General features: G+C 35.7%; 1 protein-coding gene across 1 annotated transcript in view; it reads left to right on the plus strand.

The window, feature by feature from the left end:
• The window catches only part of KIF18A (kinesin family member 18A), a 42,409-nt gene that overhangs the window by 2,080 nt on the left and 20,589 nt on the right, over nt 1–19,740 (plus strand). Inside the window, exons 3-10 of the mRNA XM_013177767.3 lie at nt 267–371; nt 1,453–1,563; nt 6,660–6,857; nt 10,930–11,106; nt 11,989–12,063; nt 12,333–12,442; nt 15,387–15,549; nt 19,451–19,615. Coding sequence (XP_013033221.1) covers nt 267–371; nt 1,453–1,563; nt 6,660–6,857; nt 10,930–11,106; nt 11,989–12,063; nt 12,333–12,442; nt 15,387–15,549; nt 19,451–19,615 — 1,104 coding nt within the window. The remainder of the gene's footprint in view (nt 1–266; nt 372–1,452; nt 1,564–6,659; nt 6,858–10,929; nt 11,107–11,988; nt 12,064–12,332; nt 12,443–15,386; nt 15,550–19,450; nt 19,616–19,740) is intronic.

Raw genomic sequence — 19,740 nt, forward strand, 5'->3', positions numbered from 1 at the left:
TTTTGTAAGAACAAACTTTTTTTGCAAATAAAAACTAAAGATTATTTACTAAGAAAGACTCCAACTTCAATGGCCAAAAAAAATTCATGGGAATTAAATAAACAGAATATTCCAAGCTCAACGCAGGAAAGGTATTTAGCGATAATTCTACAGAACTAATGTTACTTGATCTTGAATACATATTAAAAAATATGATTTCTGTTCCAAGTTAATCCTGGCAATTAGAGCAGGGTAGTTTTTAAAATATTTTAAATTCCTTTCTAAAGGTCTACAATGAACAGATCCGCGATCTCCTGGTGAACTCAGGACCTCTAGCTGTTCGTGAAGATACCCAGAAAGGGGTGGTAGTTCAAGGGCTAACGTTACATCAGGTATGTAAATAGATACTGAAACTCTGGAAGCCTCGTAATATGTGAGGTGAAATAATGAAGTTGTTATTGTGGAATGAAAGCTGTATGAAACTTAGCAACTTTCTTTTTTTTGTTTTTTTTGTTTTTTTTTAGTTTTCTGTGGCGGTAATAACTAGTAACTTCGCCTGCAAACATAATAAATGAATTATTCAAAATCATGTTGTTAAAAAGCTACATGGATCAATTTCTTGGATAGAAAATAAAACATTGTTCAAAATCATGGCTTTATCAAACAGGCACTGTTGACTTGATGTTTATCTTCAGGTTTTGGAGTGCTTGTTGTTTGACTAATACACCTTAGTATTTCTTAAAGGATGTCACCATCTTCAGTGCTGTCTGAGTACTCAACACCTCAGAAAACCTTGTGCCTATCTCTTAGGATTTTTCTTTTTTTTTTAAATAATGTACATAATTCATTTTTTTTTTCCAGGCAAGCACAGAATTTTATTTTTTTGGCAAAGTTAGTGTCACAACTTTGCTCTCAAACTGTTAACTAACTCTTGCGGGCTTTTCCTCTTGCAGGTGTTTAGTGCCTGTTACATGTGCTGTAGTTTTCTAGCTTTTGCGTGTGTAGATTAATGATTGAGGAGCAAACAGTCATGTTAGTTTGGCTCATTCTTGGAAAGCTTTCTTTTGAAAAGCTTGGGTCTTTGGAAAAAGAATACTATGTTGCTGTTTGATGCAAGTACAAGAAAGGTTAAAGCCTTCCTAAGACTTTTTTTGCTAACTGCCGAGAACACTTGCTGGTTTGTTTAAATCAATGTGGTTTTTTTGGGGGGGGGGAAAAAAGCTATTTAAATTTCTAAAGCCATTAGGTAGTTGCTTTTCATGACTTACTGTTTTTAGCAGAGTGTTTGAAGAGCTTCAATTCTAAAACAAGAATTTCCAAATAACTATACCTTTTGAGTACCTCTGGTTTTGTTTGTCGTTCTTACTGTTTTTTTTTTAAGGTGCATGTTGATATATCTTAAAATCGCTACAAAATCTTGTATAGTTAAGATAAATATACTTTTCTCTTTTTCACTATGCTCTACCCTTAAAGCCTAAATCAGCAGAGGAAATCCTTCAAATGTTGGATTATGGAAATAAAAATAGAACACAGCATCCCACAGATGTAAATGCCTCCTCTTCTCGGTCCCATGCTGTATTTCAGGTAAGATGATATAGCAGATGTACACAAGTATTACTATAAGCTTTACTTATTGTCAAAACTTGAATAAAGCAGAAGCTTTTTTTCTGAAACTGTATCAAACCTTAATTTTGACACACAGAGCTAAGTGTCCCAGTTAACTGTTCTTGTTGACTTCTTATCCCATGTAAATGTTCCGGAGTGATTAAATTTTGAAAAAGTAAATTCAATGAAAAGCTCTCTAATTGTAATAGTTCAAACTGCAGACCTTGAAAAAAACCTTTTCTCTAAAACTGTTATTTTGAGCCTTGAATATACTTTCCTATTATAATTTTATACATCAAAAGGCCATTTCTATCCTTCTTTGCTCAGTATTTTTACACAGAGAATATTTTACAGAATATCACTATATATCTGACTATAAACTGAGTGTCTCAAGCAGTACGTAGCAATCTTGCTTATTTTGGTTAATGGTGATTTTTTTCATACTACAAGATTTCATAATGTTTTGGTCTGCATCAAGTTTTAGAACAATTGAAGTCATTTTTATACACAAAATATTTGAGTGACATATTCTTGGACCATCAAAATCAAATGCATATTTTGTTGAATTCTGTAGATGAGGGTTTTGCAGGTGTTCTACAGATGTGCTAGAATTGAAGATTTCTCCAAATTCTCCAAATATTGCTGTTTGCAGACCATCACCTTGTCATTTTGACTTGTCTTAAATACAAGCCATTGTATAATAATGCTTTAGAAATGGGTCCTGTTAGCTAAAAGTTCTTGATCCTTTGATCCTTTTGATTACTGCAAAAATACGCTATCATCTATCATTTATATGTTGCTCTTCTGGGTTGCATAATATTATAAGCAAAAGTCATTACCACTCTAAAAGCTTCTGTTTTCCTATATATGTTAGATTTCTGTTTGAAATTGTCCTTTCTGTTTTTAATTTCCTCTGAGGTCTTGCCCGTGGTCATAAATTTAAGGCAATGACTTCTCACCAAGTTTAGGTCGATAGCTGCATTGCCACCTGCGTGTGCCGTCTTTAATAAGGCACAAAGTGCTGTGCCACAGAAAGAGATCAGAGCATGAACTGCTGATTTTGTTTCTTCGCTTTGGGCTGAAGTGTCTTGCCTCTCTCACCTTTGCTTGGCAGCAGACAGTTGATTGTTGTATCTGGCAGGCTTTGGATTCTTCTCAGTTTGTTTCTAAAAATGGCAGGCAATTAAGTAAAGTAGATGTTGGACCTTAGTTGTATTTTAACAAGAAGGCAAGCAATTAGGTGAATAGGGATTGTTGGAGAATTCATCTTCTCCAGCCTACGTTCTGTTTACCCTGGCAAATAGATCTCAGCGTAGATATATTTACTTGTTAGCAAAAATTGCTTATTCACCAAATAAAACAAACTATATTGACAGAATTAGTATATTTGTATTTTACCACAAGTTTGTTTGAAAGTATGACAAAAAAAAAAGCATTTGTATGCTTAAGCAGACTTCTTTTTTTTTTTTTTAATTTCATTATTACAAACTAATTCTGGCTTAGAGAGCAGATATAAAGAAGAAATAAAGGCTTGCAGATGAATGGATTGTTTACTGGTTGGCAATAAAAGTCAAAATATAATCAAAACAAAGATCCTGTCATATCTAAATATTGTAGGAGCAGCAAATATTTATGTGTATGTATACATAAAAAATATTTAGCAAGTAGCTTCTTTGTAATACATCGAACAAAAGTGGCGTGTTCATTGAATTTTTTGTAATACCATTCAGAAGCTCTGAAGTAACTTCAATTTTTTGTCTGTAATAAATACACTATAAGCTGGTGTGGTACACCAGAGAACAAATAATTCTTTGAATGTTTACAGAATACTGTTAGAGTAAGCATCTGAGTAGTGGTGGTAGTGGCTAGAAGAGTAGCCTTGATTGCATGAACTGTACTGATTGTCTCTTAATCAGCCTCCATATGCAACTGCAGTCACTTAGATGACGTGAACTTGATACTCATGGATCAATATCTGGATATTCAAATTCTGTCATGAAGTAAAAGACATTTCATCATAAAAAATTTGCATTGCCATGGCTTTGAGAAGCATATTCTGCCATGTACTCAGCGTTCATCACTGAAGCACAGTTCATTCACAAAAACATTCGGACTGATTTTGTTCAAGGCTGGCATCAACAGATTAGTGTAGCTAGCAGAAACTTTCTTTGGTGTTCATAGCTGTATTTCTCATCCAATTAATTATTGTAATGAGATAATCCTGAATGCTTGTTTTGTTTATTCTGCCTTTTGAGATGGTCTAGCTGTCAACAAAGGTATTTAATTGTTTTCACTTAAATGTTACTTTCTGTCAAGTGATTAAGTTATTGTTAGAAGTCATGAAGTCATGATTTCTTTTGTTAGGTAATTATATCCTAAATGTATGATTTATGTAAATATCTACTAATAACGTGAGTCTTCAAAGTAAAAAAATAAGCTGGTGCAGCCTTTGAGTAACAGCTCACTTAACAATGAATGGGCTTTAAGCCTTTTTCACAGAAGTGACTTTGTGCTTGGGGTGAAGGGAGAGGCAGTATGTCACTTATAGGAATTCTGTAAAAATGCTTAATATAGATACTATATCTACATGAAGCACTTCCAAGTAATAACTTTTGGCAACTATATTGGTCCAATGAATGCAACTGGAAGTCTCACGTTTTAATTTGTGTACTGATTTAAGCTATGCAAATTCACAACCATACGCTCTTTTTTTCAAAGTGGGATCTCAGATAGGCTATCTAATTGAGGCACTTATTAACAGTGTTGACATATCTAAGAAACGATAAACTAGTCCACTAGTACTACAAGTAATTGCTTATGTTAGTTTGTTGCATCTATCTCCATTGTTTACATAAATCCATTATGTTCTGAAAAGGTCTTAGCTGCTTATTCCTTATTTCCTCTTTGGTTCAACAGATGTAAATGAAGAGAAATCCCTATTGCTGTCTTGGTTCCTCTTCATTTTTAAAATTTACCTTACTTTTAAGGGTTGCTTTTGTTTGTAGAGATCAGATTGTCTTTTATACTGGCTTTGTTTTGTGTTGTTAACTTTAGAGGTGCAGGATGTTTTCTGGAACTGAATGAAAAAGTAGTGAAGCCTTGGCCCAGGACATTCTAAGCTGATTTTAGAGATGCAAGTTTTATCTGCCTGTCTGTCTCACATTTGAAATCTTCATCTAGGTCAGGCAGTTACCACATCTAGAAGTAAAATCCCAATTGCCACACTGGTCTATTGAAAGTGTTCTGCAGATGGACAAAGAAATAAAAGATTATGCTTTGGGGCATTTCTTGTATATCTTGAGTTTTTATAAAAGCTTGAATCATACAACATGTCACTCCACCTTTTCCTATGTCACTTGACTTTTCCCTTCACGTTACTGGATTTTGGTCAAGTGCTACTTGGCTAAGAGTTCCTTGATCAAGATAAATAAAGGGAAGTGGTTTTCCTCTTTTTTTCCTCTTTTGTTTTGTATGTTTGCCCCACTAGAAATAGTACAACAGGGCTTTTTTTATTGTTTGATGTAGGAACATAGCTATTTGGTATAGACATAACTTGTGTATATGTCTTAAGAATTTTATTCTCATTAATTGGCTTCAGTCCCAATACTTGTCATTTTTTTCTATTAGAAATTGATGTGATGACTTTGTTTTGCATAAGCAAAGCTTAAAGCTACTGAACTGTTGAGGTATTGTCTTTATTAGGCAATTACCTTATGTATGGCAACACTTTGCCAATTCAGTCTGAAAGTGCATTTATGGAAGTGTCAGAAACTGTCAGCCTTACGAATGGCAAGGTACTCAATGTGAAAGAGCGAGTACAGAGAGAACTGTGGAAAAGTAAAAGCTATAGCTACCAAAGGACAACTAATTCTTAGCGACTGCATAATCATCCTCTGCCTATATGATCAGAAACCTGAACAAGAACACCTTCACTAGCACAAGGAGGCAAAAGTATTTGGTTTCTTCTGTATTTCTTGTATGTTTTCCTTGAAAATTTCTATCAAGAAGGGATGAGGGGGAGCACAAGACTGCAGGGGTCACAGCTCTCCAGAAGACCCTGGAGTGGTATAAATTTCCACAGTAGTGGATGAGTATTATGCTTCTATTAATGATAGCTTCAAATGAATTCAGTCTAAATTTCTGAAAGTCCAGCCTTTTTCCTGCATAACTTATCCCTATATGCATCCTTTTGACCTATTCTTAAAGGTGCCTTTAAAAAATGAACACCTTTCAGAGTTGAAAGCGTAATAGTGTGGTATACATCTGAAGTGTCAAAGAAACAGGCTGGTTTAGTTACCAAATTAATTTGAAGCTCACCAATCTGCCACTGTTGTAAGGCCACAGCCAGTCATTTGCTTATTCCCCCACAGTGGAATATGGGAGATAATCAGAAGGGCAAAGGTATGTGGGACAGGCCACCTTGTGGTTTGAAATAAAGTCATTTAGGTAACAGAGATGCAAAAAGCAAAGTAAAAGCAGTCAGGTTCCACCAACAGTCCAATGTCCAGGTACTCTTCAAGCAATGACTATTTTGGAGAAACACACCGTTTAATCACTGGGAGTGATGTTGTATGGCACGGAATATCTTGCCGGTCAGTTCAAGTTGGCTGTCCTGGCTACGTTCCCTCCCAGGTTCTTGAACACCCCAAACCAACTTGCAGGGCTGCGCAGACAGAGGCGGCCTTGCTGTTGCTGAACAAAACATGAGTGCTTTAGCAACTCTGTTACAGTTGATCAGCTTTCCCAGATTTGAAAGAAAGTAATGCATGGTCCGCTGTGAAGAAAATTAACTATGTCCCAGCCAAACCCAGTGCAACAACACTCAGCTTCTTCTTTTCCTACCAGTACCTGAAGCAGATGAATGTGAGGTAAGTCTTAGAAATAGTTTTGCTGTGTTTTGTTACGCCAAACTGCCGGTTGCTGAGTACAGAAAGGTTTAACTTACATTCTTAAAAGTATTTCAGGGACTATTTCTGAAGACACTTGTTAGACTGTAAAAGTAACTTACTGCTTAGAGTAATAAGAGACTGGTTAGTGGTTACTTCTTAATATGATCTTTTTTTTCCCCCTTGTAGATTTACCTAAGGCAGCAAGACAAAACAGCTAGTATTAGTCAAAATGTTCGCATTGCCAAAATGTCCCTCATTGACCTGGCAGGATCTGAACGTGCCAGTGCTACAAATGCCAAGGGGGCTCGTTTTAGAGAAGGAGCAAATATTAACCGCTCCCTCCTAGCTCTCGGAAATGTCATTAATGCCTTGGCTGATCCAAAGGTATGTACCGATATCTTGTGCAGTCTTCACCTCCTAGTGTTGTGAAAACCCTTAATGCTTACTATGTTTAAAAATGTGACAGTCTTTGTGGTATCTTTTTTGACTCCTACTGTATCTTTAGAATTTCTGTAGTAGGATATCCTCATGAAATACATCAGGAAATGTATGTGTAAGGTATATATTTGGGTCTTTCTACTTGTAAGAATCTGTAGAGTTGGGGGGTGGGGAGGTTACATGCAATACACACAAGTGCCTTTAAATGCCTAGTTGCTGAATCACCTGATGCAACTTAACTTTTGTTCCAGTAGTTCCAATGCCAACAGTAACTTTCACTTGAAAGAGAAGCAAGGTGTTCTAAGTATCCTTATGTATTTTCCTTCTGCTGATATTGATGGTTGGAACAAGCATACCTTTAATTAATGGATAATTGATAAGTCAGGGGCTTATTTAAACTACAGGGAGATATTTTTTCATGGATAAGAATATGGGAAAATGTCTTGGTTTTTGTTGCTTACACTCAGAACAGAAATACTAAGGCTTTACATAAACTTACCTGTTGCGGATTCTGCCTATTTGGGGCTAGTCATTCTGGTGAATAAGGTTTTTTGTTTCTGTTCTATAGTCAGTAAGCCTAGAATTTGTATGGCTATAATTAGAAAGGTACGTGACCTCCAGTTATCTTAATGCTACTCCTGCAGATTAACAAAAACATTTTATGCAGTTAATGAATTTTTCTTTTAGTCATTTAATAAAATGTACTTTTCTCACTTCCTGCAACAACTAAAACTATATTTCCTGCAACAACTAAAACTATAATACTAGAGCTAACGTACAGTATTGAAAATGATGATCTTTATGTGATTTTCCTTTCAAACTCTCCTTGTTGTCAACAAAGTGTCAGGGCATTTTGTCTGCAGCTGACAGGGTGAATTGACATCCTACCACCAATTGAGGCTGTACTGCTCTAAATAGTTACCTCAGTACCTTATAATATAACCTAGCAAAATTCTTCAGTTTATTAATTTGTTTAAAGAATATTTAACATCTTAAGATAACTCCAGATTATGCATTGCTCATTTATGAAATAGAACCCTTCTAAAGACTGAAATCCAGGGAAGCTCTCCTTGAATATTAGGGATTACTTGGTTGACAGTTCTCACTTCATCATTTTCCTTTAAGGTTTCCTTGTGGATTTTCAACATCATCTTTTGGATAGCTGAATGAAAGAAAGCCCTGATGGGAAAGGGTTCTCAAAAATAGTTTTCTTAAGATAGTTGAACTCACCTGCTTTCCTTACCCACATTTTCCAAAATCTAGTATGTGTAGAGAAGCTTGCATAAGTAAATCCTGGAAAACACAGATTTTCCAGAGGCTTATGTGCTTAGTTTTAGGGCAATCTGCTGTGTTGGTGAAACTTAGTGTTATGTTGTGATCACCAAAAGTTTGTTTCATGCAGTGTTTTTGCTCGCTTACTGGCAATTTGAACAAAAGATCTCTTTGGTTTCTTGTTTAACTTCTCTTACCTCTTAATTCTTTCTGTTATGTAAAACACAATTTACATGATAATATGAATTAATGGATAGATTCCTAGGCAATTTTTTAACATACTGCTAATTCATTTGAGGATTGACTTTGTAAACTTGGCAGAAGGGAGGTATATTTTGTGTATGGGTGTCAACCTATTAACTTCCAACTTTTAACATAAAATAATCAAAAGTATCCTAGGGATAAAGTATCCTTTTGTGAAAACTTCCTTCTTTTTCCTCACCTCTATTTATAATTAAAGGCTTTCTCTGACTTAATGTGAATTGTACTGTCAACAGCATGAGAAATGAAAAACTGAAATGTTGAGAGGTAGTTGTCAAATATTTCTATTGAGATGCACAAATGCCAGGAAGAGGCTTCATGGACATACTTGCTTTCCTGTTGTTCCAGTAGTTACTCACTTTTGTCATTCTGTATACTTGGATTACTTAAGCAGTTTCTCCTATTTGTCTTAGGATTGGTTCCCTACAGTATATTTTAATACTGCCGCTAATGTTCTTACCTGTCAGTTAAAGTATGCCTTTCTTTCCAGTGTTCTCATCCTTGTATACTTCTGTACATTTTTGTACCTTGTGTACTCTTTCCTCTGTTATTAGGGAGAGCCTTGAGTTTTCTTTACTTGTTCTGTAGAATATGCTATGTTCTTTTCATCTTCATTTTCCTTTTTAGTTGCTTCTGGTTGTGAACTGACCTGCAAGGAGTCCACGCTGAGTCTTTATATTTCCTTTTGTCTTCCTAAAGAATTTTCTGTTTTCAAAAAGCAACTTTTTAAGTGTCCTTATTGTAATATCCTTTTGGGCAGGATCTGGGAAGTACAAGTCATTATTTTAAGCTGAAGAAAAGCAACATGCAAACAAAAAATATACAGAACGTTACCTGTTCAGTACAAATAAATGTTCAGTACAAAAAATTATAGGCATTCAATAAAATATTTAAACGTAGTGATAAGGGTATCTTAAGGGTATCTTAGCGGAATTAAAATGAAATTGGTTAAGATGGATGCTTAAATAAGTTATTTAACTGGTTCAGGTTGCTTTCCTTTTTTGTCATTCAGGCCAAGAAAACAAGAATTGGAGGGTGTGTATTACTGTTGGGGCTAGGGAACAAATGTGCTGTCTAGCCAACTGGACAGGAATCTTCCAGATAAACTGCCTTCATTTCTTCCCTAAAATGCGTTCCTTTATCAAAATTTTGTCGTATGTACAGGAAAGCTTTCTTTGCTATTGTGGAATGGTTTCCAAAGGTATGGGTCATACTGTAGGCCAAGCTGTAAGTTAATAGAGGGGTTTCAAGAGAACTTCCTTGTTCTGTTGTCTGCTGGATTAGTTAAATGTGAGAACTGTTAGCAGAGGTATGAAGAGCAGAGTAGGATGTCCCTTTAGGTGATAGTGAGCTGTTAAATCAACTCACTTTCAAAACCTCCTCAACAGTACAGTCCAGTCAAAGGGGTAGTCCTATCAGGTCTTCCTGCCTTCAGATAGTTCTTAGCACTTCCTTGCTGGCATTAGCAGTCGTGAAGCCATGCAATTAAATTAGGAAATGACGTCTTTGTTTTTGGTTCCGTTTGTTGGTGTTTATTTTGAAGGGGTAGAGGAGGTACTCACTGTAGATTTGATTTTTATTTTGTGTTCTTCTACCTGCTTTGTTCGTGGTAGTGAATTAGACTCCTGATCTGGCTCGCCAGCTCAAGGGAAAGAGTGGGAATATTTGTGTGGGAGGATGACGAAACATCCTGAACTTTTACCAAACTCAAGTTCAGTGTTTACAGCTTACACGCCTTGGTCAGCTAGCAATTTCTACTTTCAAATATGCCAGGGAAAATGATTAAAGCTTTTATTTCCCTTATTGCTGCCAGGAAAAGCTAAAGATTCTCCTCACTACCCTGCTGGAGTGGGAGGCTGAATTTAGAGCCTGTACCACTGGCATAAAGATGACATGTTGACTTAGTCGGTGTAGGTGGCTGGTCCTTACCAGCCTTTGCACTGTGAGATGGTTATTCTGTAAATGTGATTTCAAAAAAAAGCTTTATAAGGCAAACTTTGGGTTGCCTGGAGAGGTTGTAGATTATCTACAAGGATAGAGAATCAAAACCTAACTGGGCATAGACCTTGGTAGCTTGCTCTAGCTGATCCTACTTTGAGCAGTGGGATCTTGAAAGGTCCTTCCAACCTCAATCGTTGTGAAATGAAATTACGTGAACTGAAAATAGTTTAGCATAGCCTTTTAGCGTAGCCCACCTCTTCTGTTGATTTCTCACATCACAGAAACTGTTGTTATGTATCCAGATATCAGAAAGTAATCTGGCTAATACTTGTGTTCTAAAGGTATTAAACAGGAGATAACGCTCAAAATAACGCTCAAACAATCCACTTTAAAGGTAATTTTGAGGAAGATGACTTACGTAAAAGAAAAGTTGCAAGGCTGTTTGTCGTATTTAATGGTGTTGATGAAATTGTAAACAAACATTTGAACAGATTGATGTGTAAAATACAATTACTTTAATCCATAAAAAATCATTTCTTTCTAGAGCAAAAAACAGCATATTCCTTATCGAAACAGCAAGCTTACACGTTTATTGAAAGATTCCCTTGGAGGAAATTGCCGAACAATAATGATAGCTGCTGTTAGTCCATCTTCTATGTTCTATGATGATACTTACAATACTCTTAAGTATGCAAACCGAGCAAAAGATATTAAGTCTTCCGTGAGTATATTGATATTTATTGATCTAATTTCAAAGTATTACATATTCTTGAGGGAGGGAGAGTTATTTCTTTCAAAAAGTGATTTTAATTCATTTCTGTCTCAATTTTGTTGTTAGCTCATTGCTGCAGTCTACTCTTCATTATCTGGGTGTTTGTTACTGAGGCAGCTGCTAGTTTGCGAGATCTTGTCTTGTGAGCCTCAAAACTAAAAATAGTATTCATATGGTAAAGTTCACAGCCAATTTCAGTATCTTACTATTATGTTCTTGGAGAACTGTAAAGCACATGCAAGATGTGCTAGCAGTTGTACAAGAGCCAGTCCAGTTTTAACACAACTAGAATTCAGCTGGAGCTAAGAAGCTCAATGAGATAGTATTGATGAATGAAAAACTGCTGCAGCATCCTGTCTTCTGGTCTGTAGTACTCAGACTATTTTGACTTTTTTCATAATTCCTTGTATTGTAACACCTGAATTTTCTTTACATAATATAGTCTTGATTGCAGTTTCCATTTATTTCATCTCTTCTCCATTTTGTTCCATTTTGTTTATATTCTCCATAATGTAAAGATAACTTGTATAATGAAATCCACAAGGCATTTATCAAATAGTAAAACTAGTCTAAATAAATGCAAAATGCACTTACATCTGTAAATGTAATTATTACTGCTGTTCTGAGGAAAATTGCTGCCACGGGTATGCAGCCAATTACTGCAAAAGCTAAGAGGCTCATAGTTCTCTTGAGCAAGTCAGGAATGTTTTCATCCCTTTTCTCATAGTATAGTACAAATATAATTATGCACTATTTAAACATAGTGTATTTATTTTACAGGGAAGCATGAAGGCACCTTCATCAATTCTAATTTTTTCTTTTCTTTAACAGTTGAAGAGCAACATTGTTAGTTTTGACAGCCACATAAGCCAATATGTTAAAATTTGCAATGAACAGAAGAAAGAGGTATGTTAAAATTTATCGTTAAAAGATTGAAATACTAATTATTATGAGTTGGAGTTAAAAATAAAAAAAAAAAAATTGTCATGGTTTTAAACATATAAGGTAAGTATTGTCCTAATGTTCCTGTTTAGGCTTTTGAAGTAAAGAATGTTCTGTTTTTCAAAAAGAATAAAACTTAATGTTATTTATAAAGTATTTCAAGACAAATGTGTAGAAAGATGGTTTAAAAAAAATCAGAAAAATTCTAACTAAAAGGTACCTTTTTGTTTAAGATCATAATGTTGAAAGAGAAACTGAGAGCATATGAAGAAAAGAAAGCAAGTGTTCTTGAAAATTACGATGGTGCAGTACTTTCAAACCATCAGCAAGAGGAAATAAAAAGGTAAACTGATCACATTAAGATCACTTTAAAACTGGAGTTGGCATGATTTATAAAACTATTTGTAGAATAAATGTTTGTTTTAAGTCTTACCCTATTTCAAGTCAATACTTATCAATATTACTATGAAATGATTTTAAGTTTTCTTGAGCTCAGATCTAATTTCTGTTGTTTTTCTTGCATTTTTGGGAGGACCGTCATCTGGAAGTACTATCTTTCTAAAAGAGAACTAATTAAAACTGAGTTGTGTGTGTGTGCACATATGTTTACGCATGCACATGATTGTGTCCTACTAGAGAAAATTAAGTGTTTTGGAAAGTTTTGGTAGCAAAAATATTAAGGGTGAATCTTGTCTGTATCTGTGGGAGATTTGCATATCCTTAAATTCAGAGTACTTGAAAAAATTTATTAAAGCATAGTAAGCAGTAAAACTGTATGAAGAGGATTTTATTGTTAAGCCAACCAAAATTCTAAAATAATTAAGGTAGTGTTTTGTCAAGTATTGACATCATATCAATTTGGGGCAGGGCAGGAAGAGACTGAAGTCAGTTTTCTTCCGTGTGTCAGGAGACTTGGTTTCCCAGCAGTTCCCTTCTGGGCAAAAGGCTTTCTAACTGAGGTTAGTACTACACTCACTCCAAGGTGTCAAATGGCTCTTTCAGATTATGTAAACTGCATTCTCAAAAGAACTAAGTTTCAAAGTCAGGTTGATGTTTCTGACAGGTTTTCTGCATATTTTTGTATAGTGTAAGTCTTTAACGTTAATTTAATTTCTGGTGATTTGTCCTTTATTTCATCTTATGTGAGATGAGAAATAGTTACGGGTAAGGTCTCTGTAATGTTTCTTGAATGTTCTGGATATATTCCATGCCAAGATATGTTGGTAAGTGGATATTCCAAAAATTACAAAAATCATAGAGACACATGCAAGAAATTGCAATAAAGTGGATTGTATACTTTTTTCCTCATAAGGGTCTTTTCACGTTGATCCTACTCAGAGTGTGAATGATCAATTGATTTCCCCACATTGACTTACAGGTTCTGACAGTATTCTGCTACTTTCTCCCTTCTGTTTGGCACAGAGTAGAAAGACTTACTGCAGCTTAGTGTTTCGGTACGTCTTTCTATGACTTCTGCTTCCAGTGTGATCTGGACAAGGTTCACTGATTAGTTGCTTCTCCAAACCCAGATGTCTTTCCTGCTCCCCCTGAGTAAAGCTTGGAGATTTGTTGTCTGCCAGACCTTCAAGTCTTGAGCCTGCTGAGGTAGGCAATGCACACTGGCTTTGGAGCTGCCACCTACAGGCCCGTCATCTCTCTGAAACTAGGTAGTCGAGAGATGCACTCATACCCTGGATGTTCTTACAGGATCATTCTGTCACTTTTAGGTGAAGAATGGGAAAGATGACTCCATGAAAATTATGATTATTGAGAAAGTGAATCCAGCTCAAGGCAGGAGTTTTGCAAAGGCTTCTGTACTTGAAACTCTATCTGGGACACAAGGAGTTTATTTACTGGTAACAGTTCTTAACAATGACAGAGTATGGATTGAGAGCCTATTCTGCAGCCTCTCTTAAATTATGCCTAGGGTTTTACTGTGATGGAAATAGAGGATTTACCATCACTTCTCAATTACTGTGTTTCCCAAGCAGATGGGAGCAACCATGTTTCTATGGATACTATAGAGGGAAAAAATTCTCCAGCCACTTGTGCAAGGATTCACTCACGGTGAATGCTTGTATAGATAGTAAAATTGTAGGGTAAGAACTCTGTAATTCTCTGCACCAAGAATATTATAGTCCTTAAAGAAATACACATACATGCAGTGAATTTTAAAGTGTGTGTTGGTACAGATCTTTTCGTATGCCAGTACAATAGCATTCTCTGGACACTTTGGAGCAAAGCTATTAGTTTTCTGAAACGATAAAGAATAATGATTTTTTTTAAAATGCAAGCAATAAAATACCAGAATAAAACACCTGGGGTTATTCAGACATTTTATTATGAAATAAATTGCTACTTCAGAAACACATTGGCAAGAAGCTAAGTATATGGCAAGAATGTATCTTCAACTTGCTTTCTACTTGAGTCTGTGCTGTTTTATGGTATTTGTATGGTATTTTATGGTATTTCATACTAAACACTGCATAACAATCTCAAAGTTTGCACATCTTGAGAGCATATGTAAAGTGGTGCCTTCTTATGTAAGAATTCTTATGGTGTCATTTCTGAGGCATACGGTATCTTTTTGGACTATTCTGGACTGCACTTTCAGTGTTCAGGAGTAAAGCAAAAAAGTACCACTGCTGAAACTAACGTTACAATATGGTAATGATGTTCTTAAACATCAGTCTCCTTGGAATATCTAACTACCATCTATCACTTTTTCCCCTATTAGCCTAGTGAATGTTAAAATATGATGTGTGTTCTGAATTTTGTTGTCCTTTTGTGACTAAAATTGTACAATGGAACTCGAGGAAAAACTGAGCAAAAGAAGATCCTGTGTGGTTTTTTTTGAGTAGGGTGGGTTTTTTTGAAGGAGATCTTAGGTGTCTATGGCAACTGTAGTCTAATCTGTTTAATAAATCACTATACAAAGTAGAGAATGCAGCTTTTTTTGTATCCTTTGGAGGTAGAGCTAATACTTCTGTGAAGAGGTTGGAGAAGTCTTTGTTTTGAATCCCAGTGTTGTCTTCATAAATATAAGGTTTATTTTCAGTGACCCCCTTATACGTTTCACAGCACGTTTCTAGCTTGAGTATATGAAACACTTACTGAAGCACTGAAACTCTTTAGTGCTATAACAAACTTTGATTTGTCGTCTTTATTTTCTTTATATTTTATTAGCTAGGACTTGCAACTTTACATCCAATGTAGAGGATGGTCTTTAAAAAAAAGTCTAAGCAGCTAATTGGATATTCTTCATTGTGATATTTTGCTTCTAACAGATACCAAGAAATCCTTAAAAATGTGTTTGCAAACCGTGAAGAGATCAGAAAAGAATACCTAAAGCTGGAAATGCAACTGAAAGTAAACACACTGAAAATACATTACCAGAAACAATGTCATGAACAAATCCAACTAATGTGCTCTGAAGAAAGAGTAGAAAAGGTGAGTTGTTTGCATCTTTGGTTTTGCTATACTAATATATGAATTTTGCTGAAGTATTTATATAACTTAGTGCTTCTCTATACTATTGAAATGGGACACATGGGTAATCACTTGGAAAACATTTTGAACATTAATACAGAAAGTGTATTTGTTTCAGGTATACTTCTATCCCCTCCATACCACACAAAAAATGTTGATGTGCTTTTCATTGTTAATTGTGAAAACTCTTTTCATCTTAGCCTTATTTAGATTTGTCATAGCTACTTGGTACCTGATTTGGGAGACTCATCGTGCTTGTGTCGAAAACCAGTGTGTTAATGTGTGGATGGTATAGCTGCAGAAGCTGTTATCAAGCTAAGAAATCGATTTTGTCGTGACTGATCCTTTCCATAAGGAAAAACATAAAACACGTGCTAAACAAGGCAGGTCCTTATTGTTGATGTTCTCAGTAGTCACCATGAAGATTTTTGGCTGTCTGCTTGAGGGCATGTGAACCAAAATCACGTTTCATTGCCTTGAAAAGAATTTGGAACTAAGTATTAACTATTGCTGTTGTAAAGCATTGAATGCTCATGTATTTCTCGAAGATGAAGGTATATACAGTTTCTTAATTTTTCTGCTACAATGTGGAACGTATGTTTTATGTAGGTATGGATTTGAGGGTGGGGCTGATTTTGCTTAGTCATAGTAACAGTCTGCATTTGGCTGAAAATGATGGTTTGCCATATGACTGTTTTTTTCTTGATGATTCACATGGAATTTGGTCCTTAGATAAAATGTCAAAGTGAAAATATGTCACATTTTTTGCTTGTCATTAATGAAGATATTTCAAGTGACTAATGTGTTCTAGAACTCTACTTTCAGAGTTTCTGTGGCATAAAATGTTTGTCTGTGCTGCATTAAGTGCTGCTTACAATGCAACACAGTTATATATTCGTTAGGAGGGTTATGCCTTCACACTTAAATTCAAATGTTTCTTATGAGCTGATTAAACTAGTGCTGAATGCTAGCGTGCTACACTGAAATGTTGTTGGTTTTGCCATGGGTTAGCTTATAGATGTGATTTACGAAGAGTCAAGTGTCACTGTACAATGCATAAATTATTAACAAGAGTAAGTCGCTGTAATGGTAAAACTTGGTGTCCTTTTGAGACTACTTTGGTTGGAACAAATTGGATTTTAATTTGGAATCCAGTCATTTGATTATCAGAGTGACTGCTCATGTTTCCCTTGTGCACTATAATGCTTCTGTTCTTCCATGCATTTTTACACATTTGCTGTTTTCCTAAATGCCTCTGGGCTTTCTTTCTAAAATACACTGAGGCTACAGGGGTATTTCTCAAATACTAATTTGTAAAGGACAAGTCTTACTTCTAAAGCATTCTGAAGTTTACACTGAATGGTTTGTGCTCAGTAACTAGATGTAATAATGACAGGCAAATCAACACAAAGGTTTTCTTTCTTACACTTGAAAACATCAATTTGAATATTTTAAATGATAATTTTAGAAAGAAGGAAAAAATAACGTATAAGTTCAGGTTACCTTCGTCTCTGTTCTTCCAAATGCTTTTTGATACAAAAAGTTGGTTACAACTTACCTTGTGAAGTTCAATCCTGCACCAGTAATGGATGACTGTTCCATTTCCCACATAACTGCACCTAGTTTCAGCTTTTTCGGAACTTGGGCACTGAGTATTCAAAACACTGTTTACATACATAAAACACTGCTTATGTACTCCTGTCTAATTCCTGTTCCTCCACTCTGTTGCCTTTTCCTGTGTCTGTTGTCTTTCTGTTCCCTGCTAGGTGTATGGTAGTGTTGTCCAGAAAACCTTTGTACCAGTAGTAGAATATGCAGTCCGTCTTAGTATGTAAACATATAAAGCTGTGCCTCTGTGTTTTAACTACTTGACTGAGTTTAAGCAGCTTTTTACTCATTTTTGACTTAGTTTATCTTGATACTTTCTGCATTGGTCTTGCAATCTGTTTTTTTTCTAGTCTTTCTTTATAAAGGCATGGCAAAAACTGCTACTGTGAGAGGCTTTAAAAAAGAATAGATTTAAAATCACTTCTGACACTATCGTGATTTTAACTGTTATGAACAGGAACGTATTCCTGGAAAGCAGTCAGTCTGTCCTGATTTCCATTTTTCTGCTCGCTGCAGTTGTGCATGCTGAACCTAAAACTACTTGTTGAATATGTCCCAATTCTTCAGTCTGGGAGAGAAAATCTCTTCTCTCATGTGACTTAGGCAATTGTAAAACTGAGTAAGAGCCAAGTGTCTGGGCCAGGAGAATGTGTTTTAGAGGCTGTGCTCTGGCTCAGATACAGCTAATATGCTTAACCATTTTTTTCTATTTCAGCAGAGTAATATAACATGTCCTTTATTGATGGGAACCTATTGGAAGGGTTCATCAAATGGTGGGATATTGTCAATACCACCTTCAGTCATAATACCTCTCCTGCACCATGTAAAAACTGAAGACAAGTATGCAAAACAATGCATTTGGATTTCTCTGTTTGACTGGTCCTGAAAGCTTTCTGCTGGCCTTGCTGAACAGAGGGAACTGTCCAGTGGTCATTGACAACTTTAGTCTGGCACTTAACTCTTCTTCCTGGTACCTTCCCTAAAGGAGCTGACCCCTTACTAAGCGACTCCATCTTGTTTGGGTCCTCTGTTGTCTTTGTTTTTCTTTAGACTGTCTTATCTTCTAAATGAAATTCTGGCCAGAGTCTAGTCTTGGTCCTGGTGTTCACACATAGTTCAGGTATCTTTGCCATGCTGGTTCTGTTGTCGGCACACCGGCTGTTGAAGTAAGCATTTCAAAAAGTTAGCTTAGGAAATGCGTTGTTCATCTCCCCATGGATTTTTGCTGTTTTCTACAGTATGTTCAGAAGGACATCAGATTAATTGGTGTTTTGTGCAACACTAGGAAGTTATGTTCATACTTTTTTTCTGACACCTACGATGGAACCAGTTTGACCTGCTATTGTAAATAAGTAGATTAATTCTGGTCAATGAAGTTAGCGCTTACAGACTTAATTTTGGAAATGTATGGTTGCAGATACATAACTTATATAGTTTCTTAAAAAAAACTAATTGGCTTTTGTATATTCATTTTCATTCAGTGTAGCAAATTTACTTTAAATGCATTTTTAACTGAAGTTTAGTTACATTTGGACTCTGAACGCTACCTGAGGTGGTTGTTCTCTATGACTAGCTGAGTTAAAGTGACCTAATTTAGAAAGTATACCAGAAATTAAAGCTGTCCTCAGAAATTAGAATGATTCTCCTCTGTCGTATTTAGGACTTAATTCATACCCAGACTGCTTTTCCTGTTCCTGTACCTTTCTGTTGGCAGGTTTCAGAGAAACATCAGAACAATTCAGATGCTCAAAGATAGAGGGTTTTCCATTTGCCAAATATTTTATCTTTTGGTGGGCTTCTTTTAGATCATATTGCATTAGGAAAACAAAGCAGATAAAACTCCTTCATCATATTGATGCTTGAGTTACTAAAAATTATTAGATTATCTTGTATCTAGAATGGTGTTTATGTGCATGTGCAGTTTTCTCAGTCCCTCCGGTTTGAGATAAATATGGCCTAGAACAGATATTGATGAAAAACCATGTATTATTACTCTTGAAAGGAATAATCAAATAACTGTACTCTCTATATTCTCAGGGTTTTCAGGGAGGAAAAAAGTGTGGAAACTTTTAAACGTAATTAATTAAAGCCCATAAGGAGAATGTGCTACTTCACTTGTACTAAACAGGCCAAATATGTAACATGTTTATGGACCGTTAAGTATGAATGTATGGAAATGTTTTTTATGTATAGAGACGTTACAGAAGACCATTTGAAATCTGCTACCATAAACATCGTTTTTATTCATTTTTAGGCCACTTGTAAGCGGGATCATAGGCTTGCAAGGCTTAGAACCTACTGCGCACACATGCAGAAGAAGAAACAGGAAGAGATTGAACGCTTTGAGGAAAATTCCAATTGGCTGCATCGAGTTGAAAACGAAATGCGCTTCCTGGGTCAAGATGGGAGCATTCCAAAGGTAAAATGCCTTCACTTTAAGAGCAGATCACATACGTTGTAGTGAACATCTGACTTGAGCTAAGAATCTTTTGAGCTTTTTTTCTTCTCTCTCCATCACATTTATGACTTTGACTTCAGTGCCAA

This window comes from Anser cygnoides, chromosome 5 (assembly GCF_040182565.1).
Source record: "Anser cygnoides isolate HZ-2024a breed goose chromosome 5, Taihu_goose_T2T_genome, whole genome shotgun sequence".
Taxonomy (NCBI): Eukaryota; Metazoa; Chordata; class Aves; order Anseriformes; family Anatidae; genus Anser; species Anser cygnoides.